General features: G+C 60.7%; 7 protein-coding genes and 1 non-coding gene across 8 annotated transcripts; 4 read left to right on the forward strand and 4 right to left on the reverse strand.

Annotated features, from left to right (window-relative positions):
- Positions 1 to 94: 94 nt before the first annotated feature.
- Positions 95 to 2223, forward strand: VTJ83DRAFT_5086 (uncharacterized protein; the record flags this gene model as incomplete). The annotated part of the gene is made up of 14 exons (XM_071011647.1): positions 95 to 248; positions 348 to 377; positions 479 to 523; positions 619 to 687; positions 780 to 842; positions 941 to 991; positions 1089 to 1199; positions 1281 to 1337; positions 1435 to 1491; positions 1573 to 1629; positions 1714 to 1770; positions 1857 to 1913; positions 2003 to 2059; positions 2150 to 2223. 14 exons carry the CDS (start codon positions 95 to 97, stop codon positions 2221 to 2223), a joined length of 939 nt encoding a protein of 312 aa, XP_070866536.1.
- Positions 2224 to 4260: 2037 nt separating this feature from the next.
- Positions 4261 to 5496, forward strand: VTJ83DRAFT_5087 (uncharacterized protein; the record flags this gene model as incomplete). Its single annotated transcript, XM_071011648.1, has 2 exons — positions 4261 to 4277; positions 4398 to 5496. 2 exons carry the CDS (start codon positions 4261 to 4263, stop codon positions 5494 to 5496), a joined length of 1116 nt encoding a protein of 371 aa, XP_070866537.1.
- An 805-nt stretch (positions 5497 to 6301) lies between these two features.
- On the reverse strand, positions 6302 to 8857 carry VTJ83DRAFT_5088 (uncharacterized protein; the record flags this gene model as incomplete). The annotated part of the gene is made up of 3 exons (XM_071011649.1): positions 6302 to 6917; positions 7005 to 8481; positions 8557 to 8857. 3 exons carry the CDS (start codon positions 8855 to 8857, stop codon positions 6302 to 6304), a joined length of 2394 nt encoding a protein of 797 aa, XP_070866538.1.
- Positions 8858 to 10310: 1453 nt separating this feature from the next.
- VTJ83DRAFT_5089 (uncharacterized protein) lies at positions 10311 to 11962 on the forward strand (the record flags this gene model as incomplete). The annotated part of the gene is made up of 4 exons (XM_071011650.1): positions 10311 to 10543; positions 10620 to 10878; positions 10975 to 11244; positions 11408 to 11962. The coding sequence occupies 4 exons, from the start codon at positions 10311 to 10313 to the stop codon at positions 11960 to 11962; spliced, it is 1317 nt and encodes a 438-aa protein (XP_070866539.1).
- A 519-nt stretch (positions 11963 to 12481) lies between these two features.
- VTJ83DRAFT_5090 (uncharacterized protein) lies at positions 12482 to 15325 on the reverse strand (the record flags this gene model as incomplete). The annotated part of the gene is made up of 4 exons (XM_071011652.1): positions 12482 to 12964; positions 13093 to 14351; positions 14426 to 15021; positions 15090 to 15325. The coding sequence occupies 4 exons, from the start codon at positions 15323 to 15325 to the stop codon at positions 12482 to 12484; spliced, it is 2574 nt and encodes an 857-aa protein (XP_070866540.1).
- Positions 15326 to 16114: 789 nt separating this feature from the next.
- VTJ83DRAFT_5091 (uncharacterized protein) lies at positions 16115 to 16858 on the forward strand (the record flags this gene model as incomplete). The annotated part of the gene is made up of 1 exon (XM_071011653.1): positions 16115 to 16858. One exon carries the CDS (start codon positions 16115 to 16117, stop codon positions 16856 to 16858), a length of 744 nt encoding a protein of 247 aa, XP_070866541.1.
- A 914-nt stretch (positions 16859 to 17772) lies between these two features.
- On the reverse strand, positions 17773 to 19074 carry VTJ83DRAFT_5092 (uncharacterized protein; the record flags this gene model as incomplete). The annotated part of the gene is made up of 1 exon (XM_071011654.1): positions 17773 to 19074. The coding sequence occupies one exon, from the start codon at positions 19072 to 19074 to the stop codon at positions 17773 to 17775; it is 1302 nt and encodes a 433-aa protein (XP_070866542.1).
- Positions 19075 to 19655: 581 nt separating this feature from the next.
- Positions 19656 to 19743, reverse strand: VTJ83DRAFT_t95. The gene has a single exon. It is a non-coding gene; the product is annotated as a tRNA-Leu (tRNA).
- Positions 19744 to 20010: the final 267 nt, after the last annotated feature.

Raw genomic sequence — 20010 nt, forward strand, 5'->3', positions numbered from 1 at the left:
AGGGTGCAGTGCAGTTCGCGACCAACCCCCCTCGTCCGCAGCCTGAAAGTTGCCCATCTCATCGGCTATTTTCTAGCAAAGGCCCATCACCACAATGAAGCTGTCCATCACCGCTGCCTCCATGGCCATCATGGCCTTCTTGAGCCCTGCCCTGGCTGTGCCTGTTGATCCTGGCAGTGAGACACACAGTGAGACGGGTTGGCACGAGGTAGCTGTTCGTAATGATGAGAAGTCGCCGGCCAAATCTCGTGAGTTCTTGATTCCGGATCTAGAACCCCAACGACTTGTTTCCTCTGTACAACATATGAGAGCATTGGGTTCTAATTTGCCTTTCGACCATGGCAAAGTCGACACCGTCGGGAATGTCCTTGGCCCAGGTAGGTTGTCTATTTGCGTTCTAGGCCCTCGAATCCTTTTTCCCTCTGCAAAGCATAAGGATGGGTTTGCTAATTGCGTCTTTCTGCCTCGACTTATAAAGTCGGAGCTCAGCTCACAGGTGGCGGCGCGGATGCAAGCAAAACACGTAAGCTCTCTATTCCAGCTCTGGGACTCAACTCTTTTTGTTCTTCATGGAGAGCATCAACATTGATTGCTAATTGCCATTCCACCTTTTTACAGTCGACGGCGTCCTAGGGCCTGTCGTCGGAGGTGTCGCTGGGGGCGCTGGCAAAAGCGCCGGGGACCCGCGTAAGTGTTCTACTCTGGTTCCAAGACCCGAAGTCTTCTGTCTCTACAAGGAATAAGCATCGGTTTCTAATTACCTCTCTGCCTTTATAAAGTCGAAGATGTCTTGGGAGCTATCTCAAAGAGTACCGGCAAGGGGACCCGCGCGGACAAGAACAGTAAGTTCTCTATTCAGAGCTAGAATTCAAAGCCCCCTTCATCTTTTAGAAAACATGTGGACGCTTGAGGTATTGATGACTCTTCTCTCGATATAAAGGGGGGAATCTCGTCAGAGATGTACCTCCCCTGAAGCGGCTCATCCCCGGTCGTAAGTTCCCCCGGTTCCGGATCTAGAACTCGAGGTGGTTTTACTTTGCAAGAAGATGTTAGCATCAGATGCTGATTACCCTTCTGCCTTTACACAGTCGGGGATGTCATCAAGGATCCTTCCAAAGTTGTCGAGGATGCCGCCGGGACCGTCAAGGATACTGTCGGGAATGCCGCTGGAGGTACCACTGGGGGTGCTCTCAATCAGAGTAAGACTGTTTTCGTTTTCTAGCTTACATTCTTTTTACACGGCATCATCATGGTTGCTAACTATTTATGCTCCTCTCAAGCCCAGAATCTTGTCGGAGGTATTACCGGGGGCACCGCCGGAGATGCTCTGAACCAAAGTAAGATTTCTATTTTTCTTCCAAAGCTTCTATTCTAGGTTTTCTTGCTTGGTATAAAAGATAATCATTGTTGCTAATTCATTATGCTCTTCTAAAGCCCAGGGTCTTGTCGGAGGTATTACCGGAGGTGCCGGTGGAGATGCCCTCAACCAGAGTAAGACTGTTTTCGTTTTCTAGCTTGCATTCTTTTTACACGGCATCATCATGGTTGCTAACTATTTATGCTCCTCTCAAGCCCAGAATCTTGTCGGAGGTATTACCGGGGGCACCGCCGGAGATGCTCTGAACCAAAGTAAGATTTCTATTTTTCCTCCAAAGCTTCTATTCTCTTCTTGCTTGATAATCATTGTTGCTAATTCGTTATGCTCTTCTAAAGCCCAGGGTCTTGTCGGAGGTGTTACCGGGGGTGCCGCCGGAGATGCTCTTAATCAAAGTAAGATCCCTATTTCCGTTTTCAAGCTTACATTCTTTTCTTTACATAGAGCATACTTGTTGCTGACCGTTTATCCTCCTCTCAAGCCCAGAATCTTGTCGGAGGTGTTACCGGAGGTGCCGCCGGAGATGCTCTGAATCAGAGTAAGATTGCTATTCTCTTTCTAAAGCCGACACTCTTTTCTTTGCATGGCGCATAATCATTGTTGCTAATCACGTATGCTCTTCTAAAGCCCAGGGTCTTGTCGGAGGCGTTACCGGGGGCGCCGCCGGAGATGCTCTGAATCAGAGTAAGACCTTTCTTCTCAACCTTTTCCTTTTCTTTCCCTGCCTTGTGTAAAGCATAATCGTGGTTGCTAATTCTCCATGCTCTTCTAAAGCCCAGAATATTGTCGGAGATGCTGTTGATGCTACCAAGGATACCGTGGAGGGGAATGGTAAGGGTACGGATTAAGATGCTGTCAAGCAGGGGTAAAATCTTGATTTCGATCTAGAACTCAAAGTCTTTTTCCCTTGTAAATAGGGATGAGAACAAGGTACCAACTCCCTTGCTATTTCAGATAGCCAGGAATTCTACTAGAGATGCATCTCCTTAAAAGTCGCTCGACCTAGGTCGTATGTTTGCTGTAAATCTATAACCTTCAGTTTGGCTTCCTCTGCGCGAAACATCAGTCTTATGTATTAGCTCCTTTTCTAACTTTAGAAAGTCTTACTCCTTCTGAAGAAACATAGTAGGGTCAGGTGCTCATTAGCTTTCTACCTTTATAAAGCCATGGAGATGGACAATCTCTTTGACGATTCTAGGAATGGTGCCCAGGGGAATGGAACCAGTTCCTCGAGTCAAACCGCTTCCTCGGCGACACCGAGTCCCCGAAGGAGCGTTCTTAAAACCCTGCTTCAGTGTGTCTGCATCAGGTGACAAGATATTGTGCATCTGTCCTTTTTACGTTCTCTTTTTTCTTCTTCTTTTGTTGTCTTTCTTTTTGTGTCTGCGTGTGTTGCTGACATGAACCCATGGGCCAACACGAACCGCCTCTAGCCGTGTCAAAGTCGTCGTTGTAACCGCGCCCTGCGACCTCTCTCCGAGAACCTTGAAAGCTGCAACAGCAAGCAACACGCCTTGAATCGTTGACTTGGAGACAGAGCGTTCTCGTGGGTGGCAGGACAAATGCAGACCATGGACGCGTTCACGGGGGAATTGTTGCTTGGTACTAGGGGGGGGGGGGGCGGGGTATGGTGATACCGGATGGATGGACCAAGGTGTTAAACAGAGAGTAGATGCACTTGATCGCCAGCGATGCATCCCACAACTTGGTGCTTGTCTTAGGAGGGGAGATGTGGCCCGCCGGAAAGCTACTTGCGTTCTGCATGACGCATGATGACATTGAGGATACCACGTGCTGTAGCGGTGGCAGTAACGGGGATGATAGGATCAGGTAACTATTACCTCCGATCTTCCCGTGCCGCTTGGTGATGGCCAGTCCGTTCGCTTGGCGTGCCAATACTATATGTGCGTGCGAGCGTGTCAGAACATGCCATGCGACGCTGTTCGGGGCAGGTCAAGGTTCGGCTCTCGTCGGGGCGGGCGGTTGAGGAATCGGCGGGGCATGCCGAGAGAAACGTGGGACCAGACGCGAGCGAGAGTCGATGCTTGACATGGGATGGGAAAACCGGGTTCGGGCTTGCAGGTTGCAGGTTGCAGGTTGCAGCCCCTGAATCGCCGAAAACAAAGCCGCCCCGGTCCCTGTCGTCCGGGTCGACCGACCGACTTTTACGGGCCGATGCCGAGAAACCCACAGCCGACGAACGAAAAGCACCGAAGAAACAGAGGGAAGGGGATGGCGTTGACTTCTTGTTCGTACAGTAGACAAGGCCCCTAGCTAGCTACCAGCCACGTACCTGGAGCTCCTTGTGCATGCCCTACACAGTACTTAGTACCAGCCAACTAACCATGTAGGGACTGCGACCGTTGAGGAGGCCAATGCTCCGTTCCGCTGCTGCAAGGAAGACCCCATCACCGGAATCCGTTACTCACCGTTTGATGACGGCCCCATCGTGGCCTGTGCTCTGCTCTGTCTTGCTTGGCCTTTCGATGGATGCCATCTTGGACATCAAGCTAACGGCATGTAGCTAAGGTCCCGGACCTGCCTTGTCGACCTTGGCTTGTCGATTATCAGTTGATGGCTTTGTGGATCTGCCGGGGCGCTTTTTCGTGATAAAGTTCCCCCGGAACCTCGCCCAACATTGAACGTGATTTTTCCTCATTCACCTTTCCACCCGGCCACGCCCCCGTTCCTCGAACCTTATCTGAGGTTTTCGTTTCTTTCCATTCTTCTTGGTCGTCCTTTTCTTCTTTTCTTCCTTCTCCCAACCCCGCTTCCATCCATTTTCCACCTCCACCTTCACCTCCACCTTCACCTTCGCTTCGTCCATTCTCTCGACCAACCAGGTTGCCAACCCATCTCCATCGTCGTCTCTAATCACCGACATCATGGCTCCAAGGACCGAGTAAGTGACTCGACCAATTTCCGATTCGCATCCCAAACCCATCCGAGTCGAAAAAGAAACCATCCCAAGCAGCGTCGTCGCTAACATGGCCGGTCTTACCTTTGCCGCTCGCTGTCCCAGCTTCCCTCCCGTCCGGGCCTGTCTCTTCGACATGGACGGCCTCCTCCTCGACACCGAGGACCTGTACACCCTCTGCATCAATCTCATCCTCGAAAAGTACCAGCGCCCCAAGCTGCCGTGGAGCATCAAGGCCAAGCTCCAAGGCCGCCCCGGCCCCGAGGCCAACCGGCTCTTCCAGGAGTGGGCCAAGCTCCCCGTCTCGCACGACGAGTACGTCAAGCAGTACTACGCCCTGCAGGAGCAAGTCTTCCCGTCCACCAAGCCGCTGCCGGGCGTCCCCGAGCTGCTCGCCAACCTCGGCCGCACCCGCTACTGGGACCTGAAGCGTGACGACAAGGCTTCTTCTTCTTCTTCCTCTGCTGCTGCTCCCGCTACGGCTGGCAATGATAGCAGCGAGGGTGCCAACGGCGCCGCTGCCGCCAACGGAACCAGCCAGAACCCTCCCCACCGCGTGCACATCGCCCTCGCCACCTCGGCCCACGCCTCCAACTTCCGCCTCAAGACGTCCCACCTGACCGAGCTCTTCTCCGTCTTCGAGGCCCCGCGCCGCGTCCTCGGCGACGACCCCCGCATCCCGCCCGGCCGCGGCAAGCCCCTGCCCGACATCTACCTGCTCGCCCTCAAGACCATCAACGACTCCCTGCCCGAGGGCGAGCGCCCCATCGCCCCGGAGGAGTGCCTCGTCTTCGAGGACAGCGTGCCCGGCGTCGAGGCCGGCCGGCGCGCGGGCATGCGCGTCGTGTGGGTCCCGCACCCCATGCTCAAGCGGGAGTACGCGGGCCGCGAGGCCGAGGTGCTCGCGGGCAGGACCTTTGAGGCGGGCGCGGTCGACCTGCACCAGCTCGGCGAGCCCGACGACGGCTGGGCCGAGTACCTGCCGAGCCTCGAGGGCTTCCCGTACGACAAGTACGGCATCGTGGTCCCGCCCCCCGAGGTGGAGAAGGAGATGGCCATGGTGGAGACGGGCAGGATCGACGAGGGGGAGGTGGTGCAGATGGTCAAGACGACCGAGACGGCCCCTGCGGCGGCCCCTGCTGCGGCGGCGTGCGGCGAGGAGGTGAAGGAGGAGGTGGGTCGCCGTGCCGCGTGCGCCGTTTGACGTTGGATGGGACGATGAGGCCCGGTGGAAGCGACGGAAAGCGCGGGCATGATATCATGGACAAAGGAAGGACTTTGTTTTCCTGCCTGGCAAGAGCTTGAGATACGGTTTGGGAGGAGGACGAGAAATCTCAACGGCGGATATGGGGAGATCTTCATGGTAATGGTCAACGATATCGGAGGAAATCATGAAGGACAAAAAAAAGGCCACGGACCCCCTTCTTCGAAAGGAAAAAAAGACCCAATGGGCACGTAATGGGAAGGGGGGGGGGGGGGGGAAAGATAGACGGCCTCGAGATTCTAGACACGTTCAGTCAGTCATGCCAGCCATAGACACATAGACAAATAGACAGGAGGAGGATTTCTCGCCAGCTTTGTCGGTCGGTCGATGAGTCAGCTGCGTGTGTATGTGTGTGTGTGTGTGTGTGTGTGTGTGTGTGTGTGCATGTTTGCAAAAAAAAAAGAAAGGAAAAAAAAGAAAGAAAAGGAAAACACGTCTGCTAGCTATTATTAGAGCTAAAACAGGACAGGACAGGACAGGCCACCCACATACTCACCACATATAGTAGTTATTGTCAAGCTTGGGTCTTGCCCCTCCTTACCAAGCCTACCAAGCCAGTCTCTCTCTCTCCTCCCTACCCAAGCGACAGGTGGTGGTGACCCGCCCCCCTCCCCCCTCCCCCCTCCCCCCTTCTTCGCGATCAGGGATTGGCGATGGCCCCCGGCCAGCACAAGACATCCGTGGCACGAATCATTTCCACAGGGCAAAACAATTGTATTGCCTCGTTTTGAAGCATGCCTTTTGCTCACCCCCAATCTCTCGCACCCCTCCCCCCTCTCCCCTCCATCCCGGCCGCCCCGGCAAAGTGCGAGAGCGGGCCTGCGCGCCGCGACACCTTCTCCTCCGGCACGACGCTCAGCCCGGCCAGCCCCATCTCCAAGCTCGCCGCCGTCAGGCCCATGCCCATGTCCGTCCCCGGCTCTCCTCCTCTTCCTCTTCCTCCTCCTCGTGCCCTCCACCCCCAAGCCCCCCGCAGCTCGTCCGCCAACCTCTCCACCCGCCACCCCGTCGCCTTCTTGACCTTGTCCAGCAGCGCCAGCACCTCGCTCCTCTCCCCGTCGTCCACCAGGGCCGCGCCGACCACGGCCAGGCACCGCACGGCGATGAGCATGACGCCCCTGTCGCGGTCCCTGTCGGGCCGGGCGTGGGCGACGAGGCCGCAGACGTGGTGGGCGTGGTGGATCTGCGAGGCGCGGTTCTCGCGGGCGTCGCGGTCGGTGGCCGCCGACGGGGCGTTGTGGTTGTTGTTGTTTCCGGTGCTGCCGGTGCTGCCGTTGCCGGCCATCGGGTGGGTTTGGGCGAGGAGGGCCATGGAGGTGTGGTAAAAGAGGCGACCGAGCTTGGCGGCGGGTTTGATGAGCCTGTTGTGTTGTTGGGTGTGAGCGTGCCTGGTTCGGCAGACCGGCCAGGGGGTGTCGGAGAAGAAATGCAAGAAACAAAGGACGTACCATACATTGGGAAACAGAGACCGCGCCGACGGTCCCGGCGAGTACCCGTACGGCCGCATCGAGCGGGGGCAGCTTTGGTTCCACGAGTTGCACATGTTTTGCAGCCTCCGCCACTCGGAGAAGCGCGCCTGCAGCCGCACCTGCTCGTCGTGGGGCGAGCGCTCCTGGAGCGGCTGCGGGGCGCTGGCGCGAAAGTTTGCGATCTTGGCCATGATGTAAAAGATGCGAAGCACCCAGAGCTCCTCGTCGCCCAGGTCGGCGCCGTCCGGCATGGCCCCGGCGAGGAGGGCGCGCGCCGGTCCGTCGTCGCTCCCGAGGACGCTGCGGCTGCCGCTCCGGCTGGCGGCGCCGAGGGAGGCGAACTCGAGATCGAGCCCCCACTGGTCCGGATCCCAGGCCGTCGGCCAGCCGAACGAGAGGCAGCTGAGGACCTCCATGCCGACGTTGACCCAGAAGCAGGCGGCGCCCAGCCCGCCGGACGAGGCGTCCCAGCCGCATTCCAGGAGCAGGGCGCGGGTCGAGGCGATGTGCTGCATGCGCTGGGCGGGCCGGTCGTCCATGACGTCGTAGGCGTTGAGCACGACGGCCGTGAGGGCGCACTCGGTCAGGTCCCGGTCGCGCTCCTGCTGGCTGCGCTGGAGCTGGCCCGAGGCGAGGCCGTAGTAGCGGTCGGCTCGTTCGCCGTCGCCGCCGCCCGCGAGCGCGAGGCGTTGGGCGCCGCACGCCAGCAGCGCGTGGAAGAGCATGGGCCGCTTGAGCGCCATATACGGCACCACGTTGGCGAAGTGCTGATCCTTGTCCAGGGCGTCCATCCAGACGGCCACCTCGTCGACAAAGACCTGCATGAGGTGGATCTCGTCGTCGGCGTTCAGGTAGTCGCGCTCGCCGTTTGTGGTCTCGCTCGACGGGGTCATGAGGCCGCTGGGCGTGCTGAAGCGCGGCGGCGCGGGGCTCGGACGCCAGCTGCCGAGGGGCGGCGCCGGGTTTTGCGGGACGCACGGCGGCGACAGCATCATCGAGTCGGCGTCGCTGCCGACGCCCGGCGGCTCGGGGGAGAAGGAGCTCGGGGCGGCGCCGTAACCGCCCAGAGCGCTGTGCGCGGAGACGGCATCTCTGCCGGGTGCAGCAAAGCTTGGCAGCGGCGGCGGCGCATAGGAGCTTGTCAGGGGTGGATAAATGGCGTTTGCCTGCGCCAGCACGGGGTCGCTGCCGTCCAGCAACGGTCCCGGTGGTGGCCCTGGGAGATGCCCTCCGGAGTTGGCCTGGAGGAGGTTCAGGGGCCCTCGCCCCTCTCGGCTGCTGTCGGCGCCGGGCTGGAAAATGCCGGCTGCTGTCGCCTGCGACCCTTCGCGGCTTGCTTGGCCTACCGTCGGCGAAGCATCTCCGAGGCTCGACGGAGAGACAGCGGCTCCTGGGTAGCGGCCGAGACCGCCCTGGTACTCGGCAGCGATGGAGCGCGACTCATCCAGAATCTGGACTGGAACGGCCGGCTCCTGTTAGCGAAGAGAGTCTGAACTGCGACATGAGAAAAAAAAAATAGGGGCGAGCTCACAGGACCAGCCTGACGACTCGGGCAGACAGGGCGGATTGCCGACTTGGATGTCGATGAAGTTGAGCCGTAGGCCGCGGCGACATTCGCGGTTGCTCTTTTGGCAGTTGTTGCAGTCCGGGACGCCTTCGTCGCATTTGAGGTGACGCTCGCGACAGGTGAGGCATCCCGTGCGCACCCGCTTCGACTTGCCCGGAGCCGGACTCGGCGATGACCGAGATGGGACGGCGATGGATCGCGAGCGGGGACGGGCGCCGCTCCGGGGCGGGCGGGAGTGCGATCGGGCCCGGCGTCCAGAGTTCATCTTGCCGTGTCCAAGGGGGTGTCGGATCCGGGATCCCCATCGGGCTCAGTCAGGGTCGGCGACTGGATCGAAGGGGGGAGAGGGCGGGGGGAAGAGGATGAGGAGCAAGAGAAGGGAGGCGGAGGGATATGGGGATGGAAGCGAAGCCGAGCGATGCTGCTGCGACCGTCCAGCCCGCCAGCTATCCCATCGGTTCTGAGCCGGGGGGGGGGGGGGGGGGGGGTTTGAAGTTGACGACGACGGGCGATGCTGCAGAGCCAAGAGCGAGCCCGGGCGTTTTGGCGTTGCAAGGCCCTTTTGTTCTGAGCCATTCGGCGGCGGCTTCGATGCCCCAGGGCGCAGCGTCGCACGGATGCTAAGGTTGCTGCGCGGCTATTGCTTGTGCGCTAGTTCGTTCGTGCTGCTGGACCCAAGAAAGATGGAGACGCCATGGCTGTGCCCGGCGCCGATGAGACTCGCCCGACCGACCCGACGCGAAGCTTTGTTGGCTGTGTGACACGTTGGCCCCAAGGACCTAAACGATGAGCTGGAGAAGGCGTTGGCATTGGCATTGGCAACCATGTCGTTCGGCGGATGGTCCTGGGAGCCTCCACCGCGGTGATGATCAGACACGAAACCGACCCAAGGGCCAAGGTTGGCGTGGCCGAGGGATAACTATGCAATGCACGCAGCGGGTTTTGTGAAACCTGCCCTCCGCTGGGATGGAAGAGTTGGTGAAGGAGAAGTGCTGTGTCCTGTGTAGGGTCAGGTGGCCTGGGGTGCTGTTGGAAAATACGGTAACTAACTAGTAATTACCTGGTCTGTAACTGCTGCAGACAGTAATAGAGGCATGATGAGCACACCACACCAACACCAGCACAGTGAAGCAAAAAAAAAAAAAAAAATCTTGTTTTTATTCCCTTTCATAGTCGGTGATCGATCCCAACTGTGTGAGATGAATTCTCCCATGCCTCGAGGAGGGCTGTATACTACGTCTACCAAAACGTTCTATAATATGAGGTACGATACCTGATGGTATTGCGTCATGACGGACGTTTCATCCATCACCCGGACAAGAAACCCCCCCCCCCCCCCCTCCTGAATCTGGCCCTGACCCTGACCCTGGCCCCAGTTCTCATGGGCCACCATCGGCTCGGCCTTCCCTTTTTTTCCTCTCCCCCCCAAGCTCCAGGCAGGGCCCTGGTCAAGAAATGCAGGCTTCCAAGCCTCCAAGCCCGATTGGGTCTCTCTTCCACTCTCACTTCGGCTTCCATGATAACGGGAGAACGGGTAATGTTGACTGGTTACGGTAATAGTTACTATCCTTGTCTCTTACATTCAGGCTCCTTACGTCATCTTACATATCTGGATTAGTACACCGTTCACCATACGCATCTGCTACAGTACACCCTTCATGCGTAAAAGGTGACCAGGAAAGGAAGCGAGCGAGGCTGAGCTTGGCCAGCAACCCACCATGACCGCCGCAAACCATGGACGGCCCCCGCAACCCAAGTCGATCCTCCGCGGCCACAAGGCCCAAGTCCACGCCGCCGCCTTTGTGCGAGCCAACGAGCGCCTCGTGACGGGAGATGCCGACGGCTTCATCGTCGTCTGGGACCTCGCCATCCTGCGGCCCCGCGCCGTCTGGCAGGCCCACGACAAGGCCATCCTCGGCATCGCGGGCCTCGGCCGCGACAGGTTGATCACGTAGGTGCCCTGCCGAGGGGGTCTCAAAACGGAGACGCCATGGAACCTCATGCTGAGACCATGCGCACGCCCGCAGCCACGGACGAGACAGCAAGCTCATCGTTTGGAAGCTCGCCGCCGACGATGAGGCGACGCTGAGCACCCGCTTGCCGCTCGACGTCTCGCCCGAGCCACGCCCCCGCCCCTGGATGCTTCACATGCTCGCCGTCAACACCATCAACTTTTGCGCCTTCTCGCACTGCCCTGCCTCTCCCGTCGGCAATGCTCGGGATGCTCGAGAACCGGACCCGGCCGAGGTCTTGGTGGCCGTGCCCAACACCCTCGCCTCCGAGGCTGTAAGGGCGCCTGTTTGTCTCGATCTCTCTCTCTCTCTCTCTCTCTCTCTCTCGCTCGCTCGGGGAGCAGGTTGGTTCCAACGCTGACCGTTTCAGATCGACATCTTCCATCTCCCGTCTCAAACCCTGCAACACACCGTCAAGCTAGGCGACAAGAACGGCATGGTCATGGCCCTGTCGCTCCTCCACCTCGCCGACACCCTGACGCTCGTGGCGGGCTACGAAAACGGCATGGCCATCGTGGCTCGGCTCGATCCTCAAGGAACCTGGACCATCACGTACCAAGCCCAAGCCCACTCCCAACCCATCCTCTCGCTCGACGTCTCCCCCAGCCATGACTACTTTGTCACCTCGGGCGCCGACGCCGTCCTCGCCAAACACCCCCTCCCATCAGCGCCACCCCCTGGCGCATCCACGGCAGCACCCGCCCGCCCGCGCCCCTCCCCCGACCATGAAGGGTCCGCAGCCCAAACCCATCCCTCCTCTCCGCCGCCCTCGCCAACGCTGGCCCCCGCCCCGACCGACCAAGCCCGCCCCGGCCGCCTCGGCCGCCCCGGCACCCGACGTCCAAACCCGGCCCCTGAAAACGGTCAACACCAAGCACGCCGGCCAGCAGTCCCTTCGCATCCGCTCCGACGGCCGCGTCTTGGCCACCGCCGGCTGGGACTCGCGCGTGCGCGTCTACTCGGCAAAGACCCTGGCCGAGGCGGCCGTGCTCAAGTGGCACGCCGTAGGGTGCTACGCCGCCGCCTTTGCCGAGGTCGATCCGGTTCTTCCTGGCTCGTCATCGCCGTCCTCGCCGTCCTCGCCGGCCCCCCTCGCAGGAGCAGCAGCGGTAGCAGGAGCAGCGGTAGCAGGAGCAGCAGCAGCAGACAAAGAGGACAAGGAGGAAACAGGACAGGCCGACGAGCCGACGCAAGGCGACAAGGATGACGAGCGGGGAGGAAGAAGCAATCGCCTCGTCGCGGTGCCCAAGCTGGTGGCCGTGACGGTGGGCGAGCGGAGACGACAGCAGGCGACGACGGCGCGCTGGTTGGCGGCGGGGAGCAAGGATGGCAAGGTGAGCCTGTGGGACGTCTTTTAGCTGGACGGGTTGAAACGAGACGAGACGAGACGAGATGAGACGAGACGAGACGGGGGGCCAAATACATCGCCGAGGTCGTTGGCGTCTTTGTTGTGTCCACGAACCTCTGTGCAGGTGAAAACACAGGTTGGCCTTGGCTCTTCTTTTTTTTTTTTAAAAAAAAAAAAAAAAAAGAAAAAGAAAAAGATGCAACGCCAGCAATGACATGACTTGGTGGCTCCGCCCATGCCATACACACATACATACATACAGAGTAATCCATACGGAGGGACCCCAAGAATGCCAACCACCGTACCGGCCTCTGGAATCGATACAAGTACACAAGTACGCAGAGCTCTACAGAGTATATATATATATATAATAATATGTGTGTATCCAGGTATCTATTTATTATACACAACCAGACCGACCGATGCATATCCTACACACAACATACAGGACCTTCTCCGCCCTCCCCCCATCCTCCCTCACTCCAAAACAAGAAAAAAAAAAAAAAACATGCAACTCCTGACGCACCTCTCACAAATGCGCCCGCCCCTCCAACCTCCGCCTTCTCTTCTGCTCCCTCACGCTCTTGCTCAACCCCTTCTCCTCCTCGCTCGTCAGCCTCGCCGCCACCGCCCCCTGGCCCTTCTTGCCCTTGGCCTCCTCCCCTTTCACCGCCTCCTCAAACAGCCGCCTCCCGAGCCGGTCCGCGAGCGCCACGACACGCGTGCTCACCGTCGCGCCGTCGCGGCGGTTCTTGCCCTCGCGCCGGCTCGACGCGATCTTCTCGATAAAGTCCCACAGCCGGCCCGACGCGCGCAGCCGGCCCGTCGCCTCGTCGCGGCCCGGGCACCACTCGGGCGCGAGGCGGAGGCGCGGCGGGATGCGCGTGTCCTTGGACCGCACCACCTGGATGATGCCTTCCTCCTCGAAGCGCTGGTACGAGTTCTTGAGCGTCTCCTTGTTGACGGCCTCAAAGTACGAGAGGTCGCCTTGGTGGTAGAGGGTTTTTCCGAGCTGTGTGATACACGGGGGAGGGGGGGGGGGGAGGGTTTTTTTAGTCATCATCATCATCATGGTGGGTGAAGGAGGATATGGGACAAGACAACCAAAAAAAAAAAAAATAAAAATAAAAATAAACTTACCAGCTGGGCGCTGGCATGCGCCTTGGATACCTGGATCCAAATGTCATCCTTCTCCCCCAACGGAGGGGTCAGGCCCATGATGGACACGGCCGCCAGCCAGCTGGCCTCGATGAAGGGCCAGATCAAAAAGCAGTAAAAGTCGTAGTTCTCACGGCCGGCGGCCCGCTCGGCATCGGAAAGACCAATCTTTGTGATGGCGCCCTGCTCGTCCCGCTCGATAAAGATGACGTTGTCGGCCTCGAGCCCCGACAGCGTCCGCTCGAGGTTGGTGTCGAGACCCTCGCTCGAGTAGATGAACTCGCCGCGGAACAGCGACGACAGGAAGAGCACCTGGTCGTACAGGTCGCGGTAGGGGATGTCCTGCATCGCCGGCCCGCCGCCCTGCTTGACGCGCGTGTAGAGCGCGGCGGCGACGAGGGCCTCCGAGATGAAGAGGTGGATCGTCATGTTGCGGTAAAAGGAGAGCTGGAAGCGGTCCTCGGCGTAGTACGTCCGCTCGGCGACGCCGTCGATGACGCCCACGAGATCCTTGCCGAGCACCTCGAGGCCGCGCTCGATGACGTCGGCCAGCGGGGCGTTGCCAAAGTGGGCGACCCTCCCGCCCTTGGCGCGCACGCGCTGCATCAGCCACTCGACGCGGCGGGTCAGCTCGGAATGGCCGACGCCGCGGCCGCGGAGGGTCAGGAGGACGGTGCCGATGAGCGCCGTCGGCATCACCACCGACACGGCGTTGATGTCGGCCAGGACCTTGTAGCCCAGCGTGCGCAGCAGCTTCTGGCGCACCACCTGGTTCTTCATGTCGGTCCAGTCGACGTGCACGGCCGACGGTATCTTGGAGTGGCGGGCGACCTGCTCGTTGACGAAGCTCCTCAGGCTCCACGGCTCGTGGAAGCGCACGTCCACCCTGCCGAGGCGCAGCGAGAGCACGCTCGACCCGCCCGTCAAAAAGTCGGCCAGGTTCTCCTTCTTCTTGGGCACGCCGAGGAGCTCCGTCACGTAGCCCTCCGTCTCGATGACCTTGTCGTACTGGGTGCTGACGGGGCAGATGATGGCGTCCTCGACGCGGCCCGACAGGAGGCTGTCGAGCACAAAGTTGAGGATGCCAAACTTGGGAGGGAGGAGCTTGCCCGTGCGCGACCGCCCGCCCTCGATGAAGCATTCGAGGTTGTAGCCGCCCTGGAGCAGGACGTCGATGTACGTCTGGACGAGGGTCGTGTAGAGCTGGTCGTCGCCAAAGGATCGACGTATGTACATGGCGCCTTGGGGCGGCGATGTCAGCCTCTGCTTGCTTGTCTCCACGAGCCAGCCAAGACGGCTTCGACCTAGGGCTTACCAGCACGCTGCAGGAAGGCGCCGACCAGCGGAAAGTTCAGGTTGTCGCCGGCCACGACGATGGGGAGGGCCAGGCCGAGCCGGTAGCAGATGAGCTGCAGCGAGACGTAGTCGACGTGGGACCGGTGGCAGGGCAGGAAGACGATGCTCTGCTTGTTGCGGGCCGCCTGCTCGGCCACCTTGCGCAGGCGCAGCACCTCCTCGCTCGACACGTGGATGCCCTGGTGGTATGCGCGCAGGAGCAGCTGCGACACGAGGTAGTAGGCGCCGCGGATGAAGGGCCTGCTGTCGTACTTGCAGATCATGTTGTCGGTCAGCTTCTCGGCCACCTCGTGCAGGGCCTGGACCAGGATGGCGCGGCGCTGCGTCTTTTTGGCCAGAAAGTCCTTGTCGGCCGGGTTGAGCAGGCCCTCCTTCTCCTCGACGGCGACGCGCATGTCGGCCAGCTGGGCGATCTTGTTCTGCAGGAGCGGCGCGCCCAGGATCTGCGTCTTGATGTGCTCCGAGAAGCCCGGGTAGAAGATGGGCTGGCCGATGACGTCGTCGTAGGCGCGCCAGCCCGTGCCGGAGACGTGGAGAGAGACCTCGCGGAGGAAGCTGCAGAGGAACAAGGTCAGCCCGGGGGAGGAGAAGAGGAGGAGGCCCGGCGATCCAGCAGGACGCACCGCAAGGGTTCCGAGCGGAACCTCGCCATGTTTTTCATGAGCGCCTCCTCCTTGCCCTCGCCGACGACGGGAGCGGGCTCGACGTAGCCGCTGGGCTGGAGGGTGATGCGGTCGCCAAGGATGCGCAGGTCGGGGGCGGCATCATGGCGGTCATCGGGACGGACGTTGGGGTCGTCGTTGGCCTGGTCGTTGGCCCGATCGTCGGAGCGATCGTCTGGATGGTCTCCCGTGGTCATGGCGAGCACCGCTGGCTGGGTTTTTGGGTCGGCGTGGGGAACGCGTCGTCGGCCTCGATCGACAGCGGGCGGGTCGTACCCGTGCTTCGGGTGGGTGGGAAACGGAGGGGGAGCGCGAGGGCGTTATGCTTGAATCTTCTTATTTGGGGGGCTCGTGTAGGAAGACGGCGGTGGAGGGTGAGCGAGGGACGCGATGTGTTTGTTGTTGTTGTAGAGGCATGCTCTCCTCCCAAGCTGAGGTTGTGAGTTGGAACTGAGTTGAGTTGACCACCCAGTGTTTCACAGAAAGACGGAAAAGCCGAAGAACCGTCATGGGCCACGCCTTCCCGAGGTGCAGCACAGGCGCGGCTTGTGACACCCGAGCCCCGGGGAAGCTGCATGGGCCGGTCAGGGATCCCATTGGCTCCTGAGAGGTCTTGGCTGTGGGGGTGGCGGGGCAGCAGTTGGAGGGCCCCCCTGTCGAGGTTTTTCAGTGGGTCCTTGCACCTACAACTGCGTACGTAGTACAATAGTTATTACTATACAAACATTCAAACCACGAGCGAAACGCTGTTACCAACTATTACCCATTAATACCCGTTACTGTCTCCACATTCAATGTATCATCAATTCTCATTCTCATTCCAACCCCAATCTTACAACCACCAGGACCTCTCCGTCAAGGAATGACTCGTTTTTAAGTTAATAACCCTTGACAGAAAATCTCATTGGAACCCGGCCAACCCTTGCCCTTCAGCCTCTCCGAAAAGAAAAAAAAAAAAAAAAAACAACAAATAACGACACCGAATCATGGACGCCAAAACCAAAAAAGAACCCCCCATCGCCGCCGTCCTCCTCTCGCACGCCCACTCCCCCGACGAAGCGCAGCGCATCTACACCGAAAAGGTCCAGCAGCGGCCGCTCTTCCTGCGTCCCTCGTCCCCGCCGCCCTCCGACGCCCGCGAGGCCCGCCGCCGCGCCCAGGAGCGGCGCAAGCAGCAGCGCAAAAAGGCCCTCAAGCCCAAGCCGCTGTCCGCCGCCCAGCGCCGCCGGCTCGGCCTGTACGACGTACCCCGCGCCGGCCAGCGGTACGCCCTCTTCGAGCCGCTGCACCGCCTGTGGCTCGGCTACGTGCGCGAGGTGCTCGGCAACGAGGTGTTCTCGGGGGGCGAGGGCGCCGCGGCCAAGCTGGCCGGCGCGGATTTCCACGGCGCCCGGGCCGAGGTGGTGCGCAGCGGGTGCGTGAGCCGGGTCGGGATCCGCGGCATCGTCATCAAGGACTCGCGCTTTGCGTTCGAGATGGTCACGCCCGAGAACCGCGTCAAGCTGGTCCCCAAGGAGGGCACCGTGTTTCGGTTCGAGGTGCCCGTGCCGGTGCGCAAGGCCCCGGAGGCTGGGGAGGCCGGAGGCGGAAAAGAGGAGAAGAAGGAGGAGGAGGAGGAGGAGGAGGCGGTGTCCAATTTTGTGTTTGAGATACACGGGGAGCAGTTCCAGTATCGGTCCGCCGATCGCGCCTCGAGAAAGTTCAGGGCGCACTTCTCGAAGAAGCTGTGAGGGAGGAACGGGCGGACAGCTTCCTGGAGGGACCGAAATGATGGCACAGCAAGCTCCGAGAGAGCCTATGCGACTCGAGCTCCGGGCCGAGGTGGGTGCCCTGCTGAGGCTGCGGCCATGGCGAAGGCTCACGCTCGCTCAGGATCCATCCTTGCGGTGCAGGATGACGACCTCCTCCGAGGGGAACGCCGGCGCATCGGTGGCTCACCATGCATCGAAAACCTGGCGTGTGGCAGGACCCTATCGCTAGAGCCCGACGGGCCTCCTCTCCAATGCACCCACCATGCAGCCCCCCCCCCCCAAAAAACACTGTCGGCCAAGGCTTGTCTGCCGCCTCCATACGGCAACCCCTGGCGGAAGTTCGATGACTCGACCTCTGGGCGGCATGAGGCCGGAGGAGGCGATTCAGCACGCCGAACCGTAGCTCGGAAGCAGCACGGCCGTCGTGCCCAAGCCAGCACGAGGCCTGGTCGAGCATGAATCGGTCCGCTTGCCTAGCAGGACGTTGGTTGCGTTCAAGGTGGAGGTCATCGACCGTGTGAGAGAGACCGAGGCCTCGCTGCATGGCCTCGAGGAGGCGTTGGGCGTGCTTCTGCTAGATTCCCTTGGCTCATCGGCGGATCCGCTGTCGGGTCGACTTTTTGGCACCAGCGATGTCGTTCTTCTGCCTTTGCTACGAGCGGACGCTGGGCAGACGGGTGCGTTGGAGTTGGGGCTGGGGGAACGTTGCACGGGTCATTCAAACACCAGACAGAAATTCCAACGAATTGTATGGATGTCACAAAACACAACAAAAAAAGGCCACCCGCTCCATCTACCGAATCTATGACCTTGCCAATGCGCAACATGTAAATCAAGGCCCGGTACGCCGAGACAAAATGCAGCACGATGCCTCCCCCTCCCGCCGTCTGGTCCTACGTTTGCTCCTCCTCCGGCCGCAGGATGATGTTGTCGATCAGCCGGACCGCCGGACCGCCGCTGTGCCCGAGGTCCTCGCCCTCCCGGGGCGCCTCCACCGGCAGCATCTTGATGGCGCCGCTCAGGATGCCCCCGCGCGCCGGGTCGACCGCCTCGAGCTCCTCCATCGTGTCCGGGTCCGCGAGCGAGATGTAGTCCACCTCGAACCTCACCCGCCGCTCGGGCGCCAGCGCCATCTGCGCCGCCAGCGCCTCGTCCAGCACCCGGTGCGCCGCGCCCAGCACGTCGCGGCGGTCCCTCTTGCCTGCCTTGTACGCCTCCTCCGCCGCGCCCAGCGCGCGGCGCAGCACCGTGGCGACGGGCCGCCTCCGCTCGCCGAGGTAGACGTTCCGCGAGCTCAGCGCCAGGCCGTCGTCGGCCCGCGCCGTCGGCCCGATCACCACCTCGATCGGCAGCATAAAGTCCCGGACCAGCCGCCGGATCACCACCGTCTGCTGCACGTCCTTTTGGCCAAAGTAGACCCGCTCGGGCTGCACAATGTTGAAGAGCTTCATGCACACGGTGGCCACGCCCCGGAAAAAGGTCGGCCGCGACCGGCCCTCGAGCACCTCGCCGACGGGCGTGATGGTGACGAAGCTGCCCTTGCTGTCCACCTCCTGCCCGGGGAACCCGGCCGGGTACATGTCGTCGGTGGCGGGCGCGAAGACGGCGCTGACGCGGCCCAGGTTGCGCCCGTCGTCGGCCAGCTCGGCGTCGAGCCGCGCCAGCGCCGCGCAGTCCGCCTCCCACGTGACGGGGTACGACGCGAGGTCCTCGCGCACGCCGAACTGGGCCGGGTTGACGTAGACGGACACGACGACGTGGTGGTTGTCGCGCGCCGCGGCGCGGATCAGCGACAGGTGGCCCTCGTGCAGGGCGCCCATGGTGGGCACGAGGGCGACGGTGCGCTGGTCGAGCAGGTGCGGGCGCCGCCACCGGCGGACGGCCTCGACGGTGCGGAGGACCCGGATCGAGGTGGACGGGATGCGCTCGAGGCCGCCCCCCGCGCCGCCGTTGGACCGGGAGGAGGAGGAGGAGGAAGAAGAAGAGCAGCCGGAGGCCATGGTGCGGGATGGAATCACGTTCCTCCGAGGGAAGGGTGGTTGGCAGCGGAGGGCCTGGCGCGTTGGGATGTGTGCGACGGACCTCGGCGAAAGAGATGGACAAGAAGACAATGCACGTCGTGGCCGGCCGAGGGTGAGAGAGACAGCCGCGGCGGGGCGGGTTGCACGTCCCAGGAGGGGCAGGGTCCGCTGCATCGGGGACGTGCCGCCGGCGTCAGGGACAAAGGGAGGGGGGAAACGGTAAAAAGTCGGCCGGGCTGGGTACGGTGGAAAAGATGGGATGAGACGGAGGGCTACATGCAGAGCGCAAATCGGAGTCGGTTTCTATCCAGGTCCCCTCATCCTGTGATGATTTCTTCGGCGGAGTTCTGGGGACGGCAATGGGCCGGACCCTCCGAATTGTTGGCCGAGCCAGGGATCTCAGTATGGATCGTAGCCGTAGCCGAACAAGCCAAGACCTGCGGGGCCTGGGCTGATGGTGGGATGGATCGACGCATCTTGCAGGACGCCAAAAGAAAACAAGCCGTAACCATATGCGGTAGCATCCAACCCAAGTAGCCGAGTAGAGCTTCTTCTTCCGCTTAGAAGATGGGAAAATGGAGCCTCAATGGCATGAGGGAGTTCGTTGTGAGTGTGGGATAGACATGAAAAAAAAACATCAGGAAGAGGAAAAAAAAGAAGCTCGGTTTTATGAACGGGCAAGCCAAAAATGGGGGGAATTTTTAAGCGGTGTTGCCCCAAACACCAAAACCATGGAAAAATTCAGCAAAAGTTTATGACAAGAGTGGGATTCGAACCCACGCCCTTTCGGACTGCCAATCAGAGCCCTGAAGACAGCGCCTTAGACCGCTCGGCCATCTTGCCTTGTTTGCTTGTTGGAAAGCATTGTTCGCAGTGCAGCCTAGGTAGCGCAAGTCGCAACAACGGCAGCCGCAGCCAGACCCAGCAGGCCACCCCCCCTCTCCCATTTTTGGCTGACGGATGGCCAAGCAAGTCCTGGGGGGGGGGGGGGGGGCTCACCACCTCACCACCACGAGAAGCCCGTTCAACAAAATATGCATGATGACGTGATACTTCTTGATAAAGCGCTAATGAATAAACCCAGGAAAGAACCACGCCCTAGCAGTCATG

This window comes from Remersonia thermophila, chromosome 4, assembly GCF_042764415.1.
Source record: "Remersonia thermophila strain ATCC 22073 chromosome 4, whole genome shotgun sequence".
NCBI lineage: Eukaryota > Fungi > Ascomycota > Sordariomycetes > Sordariales > Chaetomiaceae > Remersonia > Remersonia thermophila.